Consider the following 15,911-nt stretch of genomic DNA (forward strand, 5'->3'; position numbering starts at 1 on the left):
AAAAGTATTATATACAATACTTCTTTTCTTACAGTCTTCCCTAAGAAACCCCCACTAGCTAATACCAGAGGAAGATTACTGTGCCTGAAGGACCATTAGTCTGAACTAGCTATGGCCATTTTTGTTCTTCTGCTTTGTCTTGATAAACAAACACAATAATTTTTGCAGGCTTACTTGCTGGAAGGAATCCTCAAACAAAGTCTGTCTGGATACATTGATTTTCACATGACTTGGCAGTGCATTCGACTGTAATCATAAGGCAATAACATTAAAAGGTAGCACACACATTTGTAAAAACTCATATAATTTCAATAAATAAATAATTAATAAATCAGTACCTGACACAAGTAACGGAAATGAGCAAGTTTCCACCTAAAGCTACGCTCATAAGCAATCTGTGGCCCTTTATTTCTGTAAGAAAACATATTGGAGATACATTAAGCATGCAGACATCAAATCAATGCTAAATAACAGCATGAAGATTTCAAAAATACACAAAAATTGTTATTGTAAGATATGATCAAATGCACCTGGTGGTTTGGAATGCCAGTCTTCCTTTCCACCATTCCTTGCCCCCCCCTTTTTTTTTTTGCAAGTCAATTTACCAAATTTAATAGAAAGATAAAAGATCAAGAGGGCATAAAAACCCTATGAAATGTATAAAGAAAAAGACTGCTAAGTTAGGTTTTATAAATTCAGCTGCTTCTGGAACTATGAAGGACATTCTAGTGCAACATTCTACAGGCTTGTTGCCATCATCACTATTTGACAGAAGTAAACCCTACCCATACAAAAGACATTAAGAAAGCCATTATAGGCTGGGTCAATACTTTTAATCAAAATATTTAAAAGAATATAATATAAGAATATAATATAATATATAATATAATATAATATATAATATAATATATAATATATAATATATAAGAATATAATATAATATAAGTTTACATTTGCATGTAAACTTTTTCAGAAGTATTTAGAACTACTTTGTTTAGACATTACTGTGTATCCATTACTGAGTGTGTATCATTATAAGGAATACTCATAATGTCCATTTGCTGTTACTTTAAAAATGCAACTATTAGTTATATTAGTTCATTATTCAAGTTAACCTCATTGCCCCTCTCTATTTATAAAATTATTACAATCTTGGTATTTCAAAAGCATATAAAAACTATTGAACATCAGAGCAGTACGGCAAAATGTGTCATAAAGTCACAAATAAAATTTTTAAATATATTAAACTTATAATATAAAAACTTGTTCATAATTTAGTGTGCAATTACAGCTAAAAGATCATTTTATAGTATGAGAAAATTTCACTATTTAATTATAAAAAGGTAAAGCATTCCAAAATATATTTAATTTCTCACTTACACAGAAGATTTCCCAGTACGAGGATCATTGAAGGTGGTGGTTCTTGTATTGTGATCAACAAAATATCTGACACCTTCTCTGGTGTATCTGATTTCCCAGCCCTCTGGAAGAGGGTCCTCATTTTGTAAACTGCAAAAGAAATTGCAAGCAGTGCTTTTTCCCCCATATCATGACATAAAAGAATTAAGCAAGATCTTTTGAACTTATACAGTCATTATACACACCTACCCTTGAGTTCGAGGGTCCTCCCACTGTGTTGTCTTTGTGTTATGATTTACAAAATACACCCTATCATTTGAATCCACTCTTCTTTCTAAGGGAAAAAAAGAAAAAAATCCACTATACAACAACTGCATTCCAAATTTCTGTAGCTGCCACTTCCTGAAATCCACAGCTAATTAACTTACCCCAGCCTGGTGGTAAAGGCCCAAGTGGATCATTTTCTGCTGACAACATCGAAGCCTATTTAAAAACAAGAGGACTTTCAGTTAGGCCAAATATTATTCATATTATTTTCTCAGTGTGTTCTAAGATTATCACTAGTCCTGAAGACTATTCATTCTGCAAAAAAAAACCCATCATGCCATGTTTAATCTGGTTTTGCAAAGAAACTAAGATTATATGATAAGATAGGCTTTCCACACTTGCTTTCAATGCAATGTACCCTCCCTTTCCCTTCCTACAGCAAACTTGAGTGCTTATACAAAGAGGCACAGTTCATACAAGTTTTGAGGAAGCATGGATCAGCAGATAAGCACTAAGGTCTTGCTTAAGAACACATCTTACCATAATAAACATTTCCAAGCACAGTGACTACTGCCAGCATAGGGGGTTTTACTTCCTCAATACATGATAACTTCCCTGAATATTTGGCTATTTTCAAACATTGTCATTTTTTCTTAAAATGCAGCTGCATCTATATGCGGATGGATAAAATTATACTGACATACAGTAAGGTTAGAAGGGGGAAAAAAAGGGATTACATTATTATGTAAACACATGCTAAGCTCATAATATACTGTAACCTTGCAGAAGTCCCCAAGTAGCTCCCAAAAATACAAAGCAAAAATGGAAAAAACAAAAATAAAACGCAGAAATCCCACAGACTACAGGATCCATGCTCTGATTTATAATTAATAGCATCCACCCCTAAAAATTTGTGGACCTAACTTTTAGTGTGTGTGAGTGCAGAATGGAATTTTGATATAGGGTATATTTTCCAAGAGTGTCTTAGGAACTAATACTGCTTTATATAGCATTTGCAATACAAAAATTATCAAATAAGTGTTTACAGGAGCACATTCAGGCAAAACAAATCTATGATATTTTTTCTCTGAAGGAGAAATAGATTAAGGATCAGCAGGAAATGCATTAGTTACACTCAAAATCGAGCTGTGCAGCTGCCCCAGCCACCAGCTACTACATGTGAACAGAGAATTTATTTATTTTTCAGCAGTTAGTCTTTTCTGCTTTAGGAGAACATACAATCACAATAATCCTCTAACCAAAGACTTCTCTGTGGTGACTGTAAAAGAATAGAGTACGAAAGGAAAAAGCTGTCTGCCAAGGAACTGAATGTTGGCACGGTTCAGATATTTCCAACCTTCTTAATGGGTCCAAGGATTTGTGTATGGCTGCTGGCTACACAGAGCTGTATATTTAACAGAACACAGTGAAAGACCAGGCAGATTCACTTCCAAAATGACTACCATAAATTATTCCAGGTAAAAATGAAAGCAATTCAAATAACCATATCCCATCTACTTTTCTTTCTTTACATAGTTTAGCTTTGACCACTCAAGGTAATTGAAACATTCTTCAACTGAAAGTACTCATCTACTTTTTTCCCAAAAATAAAAGACAGTCTCACTCAAACTGCTATATAGGCAGAGTCCCGGTATGTCACCAGAACATGAAAAGGTAGCTATAGTTTGACCTTAACTATTCTAGGAAAAAATATACAGAATCACACTACAGTGTAAAATAAAAAAAGAAAAACAAAAAACCCCACTCTTTCTTCAATAAAATTTCAATTTTCCCCCTCAATAAACTGTGAGTTCTATCAGTGCAACAGATATAATAGTTAGAAAACAGAATTCTAACGAGATACAAGCAGTCAAGTTTTCTTTTCATTCAGGTATATTCTGTCTCACTAACAAATCCTCATTTATTGATTCTAAGGTCAGATGAGACATTTTAAGGAATGGGTCTGTGGTTTTCAGTAAGGGTTGTCCTTTAAGGAAGGAAGTAATATAATTTAATTTTTAAAATATATTGTTCACTGAAGGATAAATCTAGCAAAAAAAAAATCTTGGCATCAGAAAAGTGAAAGTTTTCTCAGATGCATTATGCAACTGATCAAAGTAGTACACAAAGTTGGCCAAGAGATTTTGGCTCTATGTGCTTCAAGCTGATTCTTGATTTTGCATTAGAAGTTACTAGTGTGTTTAAATACCTGAAGGAGGGCACAAAAAGGATGAAGCCAAGCTTTTCTCACTGGTTCACAGTGGCAAGACCAGAGGCAATACACTGAAACACAGGGGTTCCCTCAAAACATCACAAAACACTTTTTACTGGGAAGGTGACCAAATGCTGGCACAGGTTTCCCACAGGGGTTGTGGAGTCTCCATCCTTGGAGATATTTACAAGACATTAGTCCTGGATGGCTGGTTCTAGGTGGCCTTTCCTAAGGAGGGACATTGGACCAAATAACCTTAAGAGGTCCCTTCTAGCCTTGACCATTCTACTTTTCTCTAATTGCATAAAACAAATTGAATTTGATACATAGCCCTGGGAAAGTTCAGAAAATTACTGGTGATGCATGTTTCTGCTATTGCTAGTGACAAGATATAATGTCAAATTCAATAATGAGAGGCTGAGAATTTTTAAATGTAGCACTGCAGCATCCTTTACTTCAGAGGAGTGTGTGAATAAGGCCCATCAAATTTAAACTTAGGTCTGCACATGCAAAGAGTCCTATTCCAATGAAGCTGTTTTAGACTTGTACTTCAAAAGTTTCATGTTTAAAACACTCCAGCTCTTCTGCATATCACTTACAAAGTTTCTGGGATCAGATCATTTTTTTAAGAAGCCAAGCACAATTCTTAAAGTGTTTAGAGTGACAGTGACACACAGGCACCATAATTCTTAACTCTGAAGAAACAACTATTCTATTTATCCAGTCACAGATGGGAAAATCTGACTCGAGAAATATTCTCTATGAAGCTACTCATATTTTCTTCAGGCAGAAGTTAGCAACCATGTTAGAGAAATGGAAAACCATTTAGGAAATTCCAGAGTTGAACCAGATGCATAACCTTCAAAGTAAAAAAATTGTCACTTGTATTAGTGAAGGAACTCTAATCACCTGAACAGTTTTTAAGGCTATTTAATGCTCAAAATGACCCCTAACAGCATTTACATTCCTTTTCAGTTTAAGGGACATTTTTAGTTGTACCTCTTACTACTGGCATTAATAATGTTATGTAAAAATGCAGTACACAAAGCTGATGTCAGGAAACAAACTCAGAAGGGAGTACTTTCTGCCAAAAGTACTTTGTGATTTTCATCCAATAAAAGGATGATTTCTAACTTTTTTCAAAATAATCAGAATCTAAACTACTGATGCTTAATATCATTTAACCCATATGGTTGAATAGTTACAAAATCCCTTTCTTTGAAGTTAAATAACAAAGTGTATAACAGAGTATAACCTATATCTCTGTGCTAATTTGAAATGTTGTGTACTTTACCGAATAGAGGTATCGTTGGTTGAATTGTTGCATAGCTCCCTGCAGTTGATTCCGTTGCGATTGCCATTGCTCAAAGTTCCTCACTGACTCCATTGTTGGTCGCTGCCACGTTGTCGTTCTGGTGTTGTGGTCCACATAGTAAACTCTCCCACGATCATCAACTCTCCTTTCCCAGCTTTCAAGGAAAACAAATGTTAACAGTTAATTCTTTCAGTAGTGTTACTAACCATTTTTCTCTTTGCCAAATGCCAAATTCCTAAGTGGTACTTAAATTAACTACTGGAGTCACAGGCATGATTTCATGTTCTAAAGGACACAAAAGTACCTCAACTTAATTGACAGATGAACTGATGAGCATACACAGACTACAAGCAATTGCCTGCTCAGCTCTCTGTCACCTCATTCTTAACTTTGTAAACACCTGTGACTGCAAGCAATGTTGGCAGACTTCACAAAGAACACTTTGCTGGGAAATCTGAGTTTTGGAACCAGGGCACTACGCTTAGTGGTGCCACCTAAATGAAGGCGATCAAATATGCATTATTTCATGCTTAAGTTTTAAAGGAAGAACAAAATACTTTAGTAGCTGTATTTGAACAAGTGATCAAACCTAGTGACATATCCAATATCAACATTCCTGTAACAACAGCTGTAATTTTATATAATTAAATGAAAGCTAGAATCTCTTAATATATGATATAGAATTCAGTTTTGATGAGCTGCTGTTTGTTTCCAGCAACAAACAAACAAAAATATAGTAAGTTTATCATATTTAATTCAAAAGTGTACATTACCCAGGAGGTAAGGGCTGTGGTCTTTCCCATGTTGTAGTTCGTGTGTTGTGATCAACATAATAGGTTCTACCATGAGGATCTTTTCTTTGCTCCCACCTTCAAGACAAAGAGACTCGCACATAAGTGAAGATGCAAATACATCCTTGGGACTTCCCACTAAGACAATAAATTATCTTGGCACTGAGTAAAAATACCATGGTCCAAAACCCATTCTCGAACACCAAAGAAAATTCATAACAGAATACAGATCAGTTACTTCCTATTTAACTGATATCACTGTAAAGACTTTAAAGCATTTAGCACATAATGAGCATACATCAATATTCACAAGCATTTTTCTATTATATTTAAGTTTGGAGCAAAGTCATTAATTATCTGCTCAATGCTTGGATGCTAAAAAAACCTCATTCCAAAAGTGCTTAGAAAGATGCATTCTTTGTATTTCCAAGTTCATGTCTCTCAAAAAATGAGTGTTTACATTTTGAAGCTCTGTTCCCAATATCCAACAAATAGCATCTTTCAGAGTGAACCTGAAGTGTGTGCTATCAACTCTTTTTCCTGTGTTTCTATTTCCTATCCTGGTAAATTCTGTATCTGATATCCCTGGGGATTACTTTGTTTTGTGAAACAATCTTACACTGAAGATGGAGCTAGACCAACAGCTGAAGTTTCATAATGCTGAGAACTACTGCAATGCAATAAAAGTATGTATAAATGACAAGGAAACCAGGAGAAACATTAGATGAAAAGGTGAAGTGCTTGTCCACAGTTGATATATATTTATTTTTCTTACATAAACACTTAATTAGTTCCTAAAAATGTAGGCAGAACACCTGGCCTGCTACTACTAAAGACTACTAAAGCAATTTCAAATAATCTAGTAAAATTAAAATATTCCAGCTCTTCTTAGCACATACCTACATACCCATCAAATCTTATTATTAACTCTAACATTTTTGAACTCATTCTTACACAGCAAGCACCTACAAGCATTTATAGATTAGTCATTTTCACTTCTTTGTGCTTTGGTCCCTACTACTAAGAAACAAAGGAATAATTAATTATGGCCCAAACAAGTTTGAAAATATCAAATGAAAAGTCTTCACATCTGTTACACCCAAGACTTTGTCTGTTAAGATCACAATACCATCTCAGCAAATCAGTTATCAGTTTTACTTTCTGGGACAAGACCAGCCAGTTATAGCAGCAGTACAAATCCCATTTTAGATCAAATAACCCCATCTCAGCCAGCTGACCTGCATTTGAAAATTCCTGTATAGAATTAAGTTTCTGTTTCTTTATATGCACATTTAGATGACACAAAATGATAGCATCAAAGCAAAACAACATACCCAGGTGGCAAAGGTTCTGTACTGGCACTACCAGGCTGCTGTCTTACAGGTTCTGCAGACGCACTTGGCGTGGAGGAGGACTCCCTCGGCTTTGCCGCATCTGCTGCTGCGCTGTTCCGAGCATTAGGCTGAGCACACTCTGTGGCAGCTGCAGGTTCTAGCTCAGCAGACACAACAGGTAATGCAGAAGTGTGGCTTTCAGAACAACTAGCTGCTTCTGTTGCTGACTGAGGTTCTGCTGTATCATTAGTGCAATCTGCTGAAGACACAGGAGCTTCATCTGAACCCGTCGGAGCCTCGGAGACAGAGGAATTGCCAGCTTCAGGTGCAGAGGCAGATGACTCGCCATTAACTGAGAAATGGGAAATAACATTTGTGTATCAGAATCTGATGAGATTTACTTTTCAAATAACTTCCAGAGTAAATTACTTGAAAGGAATGTATTTAAGTTGCACCTGCCACAAGTAGCACTGTTGGCTAAGATGACAAAAAGTCACAACCCACTTGCATTCAGTTAAAACTTACAGTTTGAAAGCCATTCTCTGTACCTCCCTGTTACATAGGGATACATATATATATATATATATAAGGTATTTATTAGTTTCTCCATGTCTTAGTCAACTCAATGTTGCACCTCAGTCTAGATTAGAAAGAGGCACCCATCTGCTTTCCACAAAACTGTACAGCCTTTTTTAAAAATCTGAATTTATAGTGAAGTTCAAAAATGAATCTTAATCAGTACGACATGAAAACAAGTATTATGAGATTACTCTATGAGATTTGGAAAACTAAGAGGCATTTCCTACAGACAATTTCTTTTCTTTTTCAGAGCTGACGTACCAAACCCTACAATTAACCCTACACCTGTGCAACTTGGAAAAAAATCCTCCTCCAAAAGAGGGATTAAAATATAAAAACTATTACTGGCTAACACAACTTACATAGTTCAATGACTGAAGAAAATTACTTTAGAATTACAAAGTAAATAAATTCTGTCTTTTCTAGAACAATAAATATGCCATCAAACTGAATCAAGCACAATCTCGTAAAAGGTTTAAAGCAGGCATGGATTAACAGACAAAGGATGCTAAGAAAGCTTTATTAGTCCCAAGCCCACTTGGCAAACAATACACCAATCATCTGCAGAGCTTAACTGAACAGTCCCTCAGCAGATCAAGATCTTGTCTAACTTAGACAAGTGACATCAGGTAAAGCAGTCTGTAAGACACCCATTAAAAGTCAAGGCCCTATAAAAAGCAGCGCCACACCATTCAGCACTTTCATTTTCTGCACCACTAATCAACATCCAACAGTGACAGTTCTTAGTAGCTCGTACCTGTTTTAAGAGTTGCAACAATTTTCTAAGAACTAAGGATATGCAACACACGCTTCAAGCAATTTTCTTACCTTACAGTATATTATCGCCTTACCCTGCTAAGGGCTGAAACTAATTTAATTCTATACCCTTAACCTTATTCATACACATTTGCAAAATTTAATCCTACACTGGTGCCTATAAAATGTTGTTCCATCATTTTAAAGAGTTCACTTGTTTAATTCTGTCATCAGAATTTAAATTAGCAAGTCAGTTTCCTTAAAGAATTATCACTACACCATATACATTTTCCTGATATGAGTAAGCATAAGCATGAGCATGATTTTACAGGCAACAGATTTTTAAGTTCTATAAAGGCACTACTTTTTGAACAAAACTTTTCCAGGGTAACACACACTGCTTCCAGATGGCACAAAAGAAATTAACTACATAATACATATCAAGATTTTATATTGTTTCAGCATGACATGAAAACTATGAGCACATGAAAATTTGATCACGTTTCCTCAAATTTCTGCTTATACTAGCAACAACTTAATTTACACAAGAAAAAAGCCAACTGAAATTTCAACTTCCATTTAAAAAATTCAACTCATCCAGACTAAAGAATGAATAGAATTACATAACAAAGTTAGAGGCAAAATAATGAACAAATCATCTGCTCTATTAGTAAGTTCATCTCCAAAACAGATGTATAAAACATTACATCAGATGATTACTTCACCAATTATGCCTAATACAGCAATTTTGGCAACATCACGTAAAATTACAATCCTGCTAAAGCACAACAGTGGGGAAAAAAGTGTCATCGAAAAATGCCAGAGATCAGTTTTATGCCTTGCCTTAAAAACATTTTCATCCACTGGTAGAGTAGTTGATTACTCCTATATCAATGCCTCAGTGCAAGGTCAGTGATGATTTCATCAATATTACCACTTGAACAAATCAATTATTTTTCAACTACCCTATTCTAATACAGATTTCAAATGGCTCTCTCTGCTGTTGAAGAAAAAGGGAGCAATGCCTTAATAATATATATGCCCTCTAGCCTCGAGCTGAAAAGAGAGGGGAATCAAATTAAAGTTCTCCAAATAGAGAAAAGCTTCAGAGAAGACCTAATTTAATTATAACTTTTTAAAGTTCATAATTCTTTCCGTTATCTTCCAACTATACCAGTCTATTACAGAGAGTTTGACAATCACTGTTCTACAACTTAGTAACAACTTGCCTATTTCTATTTACAGTTTTCTTTTCTCTCTGGTATCACTGTAATCTCTCCCAAACAGCTGAGAAAAGACAAAGGGCTTACAAAGCACAGTTATTATTAGATACCAGAGAAATGAAAATCAAAAAAACCTTTTTTTCAAATCAAAAAACTAGTTTCACTGAACCAAAAGTGAACTGTAGTCAGAATCAATGTTTTGGTGTTTAAGAGGGAAACAACATTCAGTATTTGCCACTAGCTGTTTCTAAATGGAATTTATGAAAAAAATTGAAGGCACGGAAAGTCTGCAACACATCTCAACTCAGAGCACAGCAGTTTCCTGCCTAAATCAGATTTATGTAATGTCAGGAAAAATTTAACCATAGCTACTCAAATTAATTGTGAAAGAAACCTGATTTTTCCTCCAGACAAACAGTAATATGGTTTCATCATCCGGGACAGAAAAATGGAAGATTTTGGACACTTTGATCTTCCTTCATCAGAGAAAAGAACTTATAATAAGGTGTGAAACTCAATATATTTAAGAATGGGTCTACTGCAAAAAAAATTTACAGAAGTGGACACACAAAGTTATAAATTCAAGCCACATCCTTTCAGTACTTTTGAATTCCAACAAAAAGTTTATAGAAAAAGTAGCTCAACTTGAGAAACAACTAGACAAAAAAGCCTCATGGAACACATTGCCATAACTCTCCCCTTCTTACCAGTGCTGTTGACAGGCTGAGCTTCAAGTGGTTTTGGTACTGGTGTATTTTTGGGTCTGGCTGCAACATGATTAGGAGATGATGTGCTGTCTCCATTAACAGCTTCCACACAGAACGTATTCTGTATTACAGAGCTGGAAGGTACTTGATTGTCTATCCCATTAGAAATGTCACAAGCAGATCTTGGTAAAAATAAAAGATGATTTCAGGTTACTATAAGCAACATGTTAAATGGTTACACAACTAAACTAAATGCTACACTAAACCATGCTATAGAAACAAATAAAGAAATGGTGGTAAATTCACAACTGTTTATATTGTGGTGTTTGCAGCCTAGATAATTATTTTGGTTTCACACTTCACTGTTAAGAAAAAGGCAAGAATCGGTTTTGAGGATTTCAGATACTTGTAAAAGGTAAGAGTTTCCATTTTTACTTTCTCTTTTACTTTTCATGACATATCAGAATTTAATTGAACAGACTGATACACCTGCTGCACCTTCCAAAATGGCCTTAGGGACCCTTCCAAAGTGCAGCTATGAGCAGGAAAGCCTTTTCTCTCATTAAGAGGAAGAACTGGTTTTGTTAATCATATCACTAAAAATACAGATAACATAAGAAAGCAACAGAATTCTCCCTCAGTAAAAGGAAAATAAGATGAGCTTCTCTATGCAATGGCAGGATGGGACATTGTGAGGACAACTAAGCACAGGCAGCTCTGTGTTTGCAAGGCCACATGGATAAATATATTTTAAGGCCTTGTGAATGGAAAGTTTTGCTCAGTTACAGTAGTACATTGGTTTTCCACTTAAATCTCTTTCAGAATGCTTAAAGCCATCCACCAGAGACATATTTTGAAAATTACACTCAATGCCAACTACTTATCACCTCAAGGAGTAGAGGTTAAATACCTGATTTACTATTTTATCTCACAAAAAATGTCAGAACAGTTAGAAGTCCAACTTTGTGGAGTAAGAAGGGAAGAAGCAGCATTTCCATGCTACCTTACACAACTCCAAAAGATCAGTATAGACAGACTGATCAGCTCTGGATTACAAACTCAATTTACCTCCAAAAGACATGGAGAGAAGCTACCTTAAATCTTTTCTTCATCTCTTAATTTTAAAACTGTAAATCAACACAGCTGGATAGTTGTGTAGAAAACTGCAGTAAATTAAAATATCAACACCAAAAGCAGGATCCCAGTAAGAGATTATCTCCAGCAACAATAGCTGAATGAAAACAAATGATTGTTACTACTGCTTCAAAATGGTATGCAGATGTGTTTCAAATCACTTTTAGCAGTCCCAATTTTTTCTAACAAAAAAGAAAAAAGCAGAAGCACTGTTTTATTCTCACTCAGTCATCTTGAGCGTGCATTGGGGAAGAGAGAAATATCCACAAATTCAAAAAAAGAATCAAGTCAAGCATATAAGGGCAAATGTGTCCCTGTCACTCAAATGCATAGCAACTGTATTTTTTTTCACTCCAGTTAGTGTCAATAACTTAACCAGAAATGGGTTCACAGAAGGTAACTGAGCAGACCAGTAACATTAAATTGATCTGAATTGACCTATTTGTCTTACTAGAGATGAGGGGACAAAAAAATCTATTTCTATTTCTCTCCAGCCAGTCCTTGAGCAGGTTAGAATGGTAGAGAAACCAAGAATTAAGCTCTTAATTGGTCTGAATGTCTTTTTCTTGCCATTTCAGGAGGAAAAAACAGGCCTTGGCCTCAATGTTACAAATACTGCTTGTGAAACTCAATACAAGTCTCTTAAGTTCCTGATTATGACCTTAAAAAGACTGAGGAGGAAGTAATTCAGGCTTTTTTTTTCCTCTTCCTTCCATTCAGGTGCTACATTGCAAAAAAAAAAAAGCTGCTAGACATTAATAGAAATGGTTCTTAAGCAGCAAAAGAAAATAAATTGAGTAAGTACATAAAAATACACTGAGCTACTGCTCCCCTAACTTCTGCTGCAGCATTTTTATAGATTTCCAAATCAGCTGAACTAAACTATGTAACTAGCAAACAAATAAGGTTTCTAAAACCTGTGGCAACATAATTTAGACCTCAGTGAAAATCTCTCATCTTCAAAACCATTAAAAAAACCAACAAAAAACCCACCAAAACACAAACAACCCAAACATTTCAACTGATAAATTTGCTGATACACTTCATATCGCATAAAACACAAAAATAAATTCCAACCTGGATGAACTTCTTGCTGAAGCATCTCTGTTTTCATGTACAGCCTCGCCATTTTGCTGAACTTCTACTGAACAGTAAGAAACAAATTCAACAGAAATATTCTATTATATCTGTTTGAAATCTTAATCTAAATATTATCATCTGACTTAATTATTTTAACTTACTGGTTGCTGATGAACTGAGATTTGTAAGAGATTCTTGTTCAACAACCAAACCATCTAGCACAACAGTCAGTTCACCTGTTTGCACCATGCCACTCTTGTTTTCCAAAGAGAGTTTCAATTGTTCTTTCACCTTCTCCACTAAAAATGGAGTTGGGGTGGGTAAGGGACAAGAAGGAAAGAAGGGATAGAGGAAAAATTAAATTCTAAATAATATTAAAAGAGATCTTCAACACACAAACGTGATATATGCATTTAGATCTATAAAACTGAACACCAGAGATCTTCAAATCAAAGCAGAAATCACTGTGGAGGTGTATATATTTACAGCTGCTGTGTGTACACGCACACTTTAAAAAGAACTGTCTGTTTACATTGTATATTCTATAGGTATGCCAAAGAATCCATGTGGATTCAGTACTTTGTTGTTAATGATTTCCCAGGTCTGCCATTTCCATTAAGCCCTTTGGAAATTAAGCACTACTTACATAACATGTGATGGCTTAAAGTCAAACAACTTCTGAACCACACATCCAAATATTAAAAAGTCACTGGGAACCCTTCATTTTACAACCAGAGCCTATATTAATTTCTCTTAGCACCTTTCAAAACTAATTCTAAAAGACCACTGAAAAAACCATCTCTTTGAGGAAGATGAAAATGCAAAGACTGCATAGTGTCCCCACTCAATTTTAAAACTATTTTTAATGAATCCTTACTAGCATTTTCATAGATTGCAACTCCAAGGATTAAACAGTAAGAGAGGATGCCTCAGGTAACCAAAAGTTAAATCAGATATTATTTTCACTGAAAGAAAATTTGAGATAACTGATGGTGCAGTAAAATAATTCAATCTGACTGACAAGCAACACACACATTTGTAGAGAAACATATATAATCCAGAGGTAAAACATGCTGAGGATGCTACGTAATTCTCTCTAAATCAACTGCTACAAGTACAACAGTTAAAGCTACATGTCATAAATCCAAACACAGTCAGCTAGGAGCTCACATTAATCAGGTTAAAATGGTTAAGACCTTTTAGTATTTGTGCTCTCAGATTAAAAGATTAGTTTTTAAAGACATGCCATCATATTTCCCTCCATATGATAGCATTCCAACTTAAATTTAAACTAGGCACTTCTAGTGCCTAGAAGAAGAAGAACAGGGGAGGCTGCCATAACCTACAGCCAGATACCCCCAAGCTATTACTTGAAAGAGCAGGTTTGACAGCGTAGTTGGGCAGCAGTTACCAGCAGACACACACTGCTGAGCTACAATGGATTTTAAGGGACTTCAACCCTCTGTAGCAAGCACAAAACTCCTAAATCTATGGGGTTACTGATTTAGCAATACACATTTTGGAAAAAAATACTATCTCAAAGAAGAGAAGAAACTAACCTATCACTGAATTGTTTAATTAACACATTTTTTAATTTTTGCAAAGGGTGGTTGGTTTAACTTCTGCTATTTTATAGGTTATCTTCCTAAACTAGATCAGCTGTTGGCTGTAGCTTAATTGAGCTGGCAAGAAAACTGAGAGGTGTGTGGGCAGCAATTTAATAGTTGTGGTGTTTAGCAGAAAAAGGAACAAAATTAATTCTAATGTTTCTGCATTTAGAGGACTTCCCATTCCATTTTCATCAGCAAAGAGCCTTTCAAGTGCTGCATTTTAGAATAGGTATCAATAACTAAATGAATTAAGGATACCAGTCAGACCATTCTACCAGTGAATTCTTAGATAATCCAGTAAGTATCTAACTACTGACTTGCTCAAATAAGAAACATTGCACATAAATTACTTTTGTTGCAATGTACAGCAAACTCAGTCAACCATTCCCTGAAAGAATTTGTCAAGCTGTTAGATCCTACCTGCCCAGGATCTAGAGTAATAAAATGTTAAATATTTTGTTAGAAATTTGTTAGAAATTTTGTTAGAAATTTGTAGAAAGTATTTAGAAATATTTTTTGTGGCTAACATTATTATAACCCAATTTATTCTGATATAGTTTTCTTAGGTAAAAGAAAATTTTCTGCCTAACTATGAAATTTACTGCTGAATCGTTATAATACTGTTGAAGAAGACTTACTCAATACTGGATTCTATTTCAACTTTCTGTAAGAATCAGAAAAATTTAGCTTTTTTTTTTTTTTTTTTTTTTTTCTCATTTATCCCCACTGTTCAAAACATTCACCTCAGGTTTAAATATATATATATAACTTGTGAGAAAGGTTAAGATTGGTTTAGCTTTTAGCTGGAATTCTACTGCCACTCTGGAGTGGAATTTAAAGTGTGGATTCACCATCTTGTTGTACTAAAGAAAAAAAATTTTGAATAGCAAATCAGATATATTCTATTAAAAATATTTAGAAAATATTAGAAGTTACATGGAACAATCAATTTCTAATGTACTAAAAGGAAGATCACAATTGTTTCATTAATCAATGTTTTCTATTGCTCTCTGGGCAGCTAAATTATGAGGGAGAAATATCCAGTGTTTCTATTAGTGACTCCAGAGAAGAAAAACTTGAAAAATTACACAGCTTTTCTGAAAGTTTAATTATTTTTTTGGTCACCAAATCTAAAACAGATCTTCTATCAAATTGGTTACTAGCTTGCTACAAAACATTGTATTTCTGCTTTTACTTTCAGCAACTAATACTCTACTGTTTGTTTCAATAGTATCATACCCCAGTGTTACATTTAAAATGCTCTCAATAGCACAGACATCTCTAGAAGAGACAAGATTTCGATTGAGAGTCAGTTGTAATTACATGTATAGTTAGTAGTCTGGTTGCCATTTTGATATATAGATTAGTAGTAATAATAATTTTACTTTATTCAAAATATCCTTTATGATAACTTACATTTTCTATTGTGTACTTCCAAAGCTTGTCTCAAGTCTACAGTGGCTCTTCCTAATAAAGCATCTGCCTTTAAAGTGTGATGGCTCCACACTCTAAATTCCAGCGTAGTCTGTGGAGTCACATGCCTG

General features: G+C 34.8%; 1 protein-coding gene across 7 annotated transcripts in view; it reads right to left on the minus strand.

The window, feature by feature from the left end:
* WWP1 (WW domain containing E3 ubiquitin protein ligase 1) overlaps positions 1-15,911 on the minus strand; it is a 58,650-nt gene that overhangs the window by 13,274 nt on the left and 29,465 nt on the right. For 4 of the 7 annotated variants that reach the window (XM_071421638.1, XM_071421637.1, XM_071421635.1 and 1 more), the window contains exons 4-15: positions 15,784-15,908; positions 12,919-13,056; positions 12,755-12,821; positions 10,544-10,725; positions 7,279-7,630; positions 5,927-6,022; positions 5,133-5,307; positions 1,788-1,842; positions 1,609-1,693; positions 1,381-1,509; positions 339-411; positions 175-246 (exon numbers count right to left, since the gene is read on the minus strand). In XM_071421638.1, the coding sequence (XP_071277739.1) occupies positions 175-246; positions 339-411; positions 1,381-1,509; positions 1,609-1,693; positions 1,788-1,842; positions 5,133-5,307; positions 5,927-6,022; positions 7,279-7,630; positions 10,544-10,725; positions 12,755-12,821; positions 12,919-13,056; positions 15,784-15,908 (1,549 nt within the window). The remainder of the gene's footprint in view (positions 1-174; positions 247-338; positions 412-1,380; positions 1,510-1,608; positions 1,694-1,787; positions 1,843-5,132; positions 5,308-5,926; positions 6,023-7,278; positions 7,631-10,543; positions 10,726-12,754; positions 12,822-12,918; positions 13,057-15,783; positions 15,909-15,911) is intronic. The other 3 variants (XM_071421636.1, XM_071421639.1, XM_071421640.1) reach the window with 3 other exon arrangements.

This window comes from Agelaius tricolor, unplaced genomic scaffold (genome assembly GCF_023055355.1).
Source record: "Agelaius tricolor isolate 1412-34295 unplaced genomic scaffold, bAgeTri1.0.p SCAF_2, whole genome shotgun sequence".
Taxonomy (NCBI): Eukaryota; Metazoa; Chordata; class Aves; order Passeriformes; family Icteridae; genus Agelaius; species Agelaius tricolor.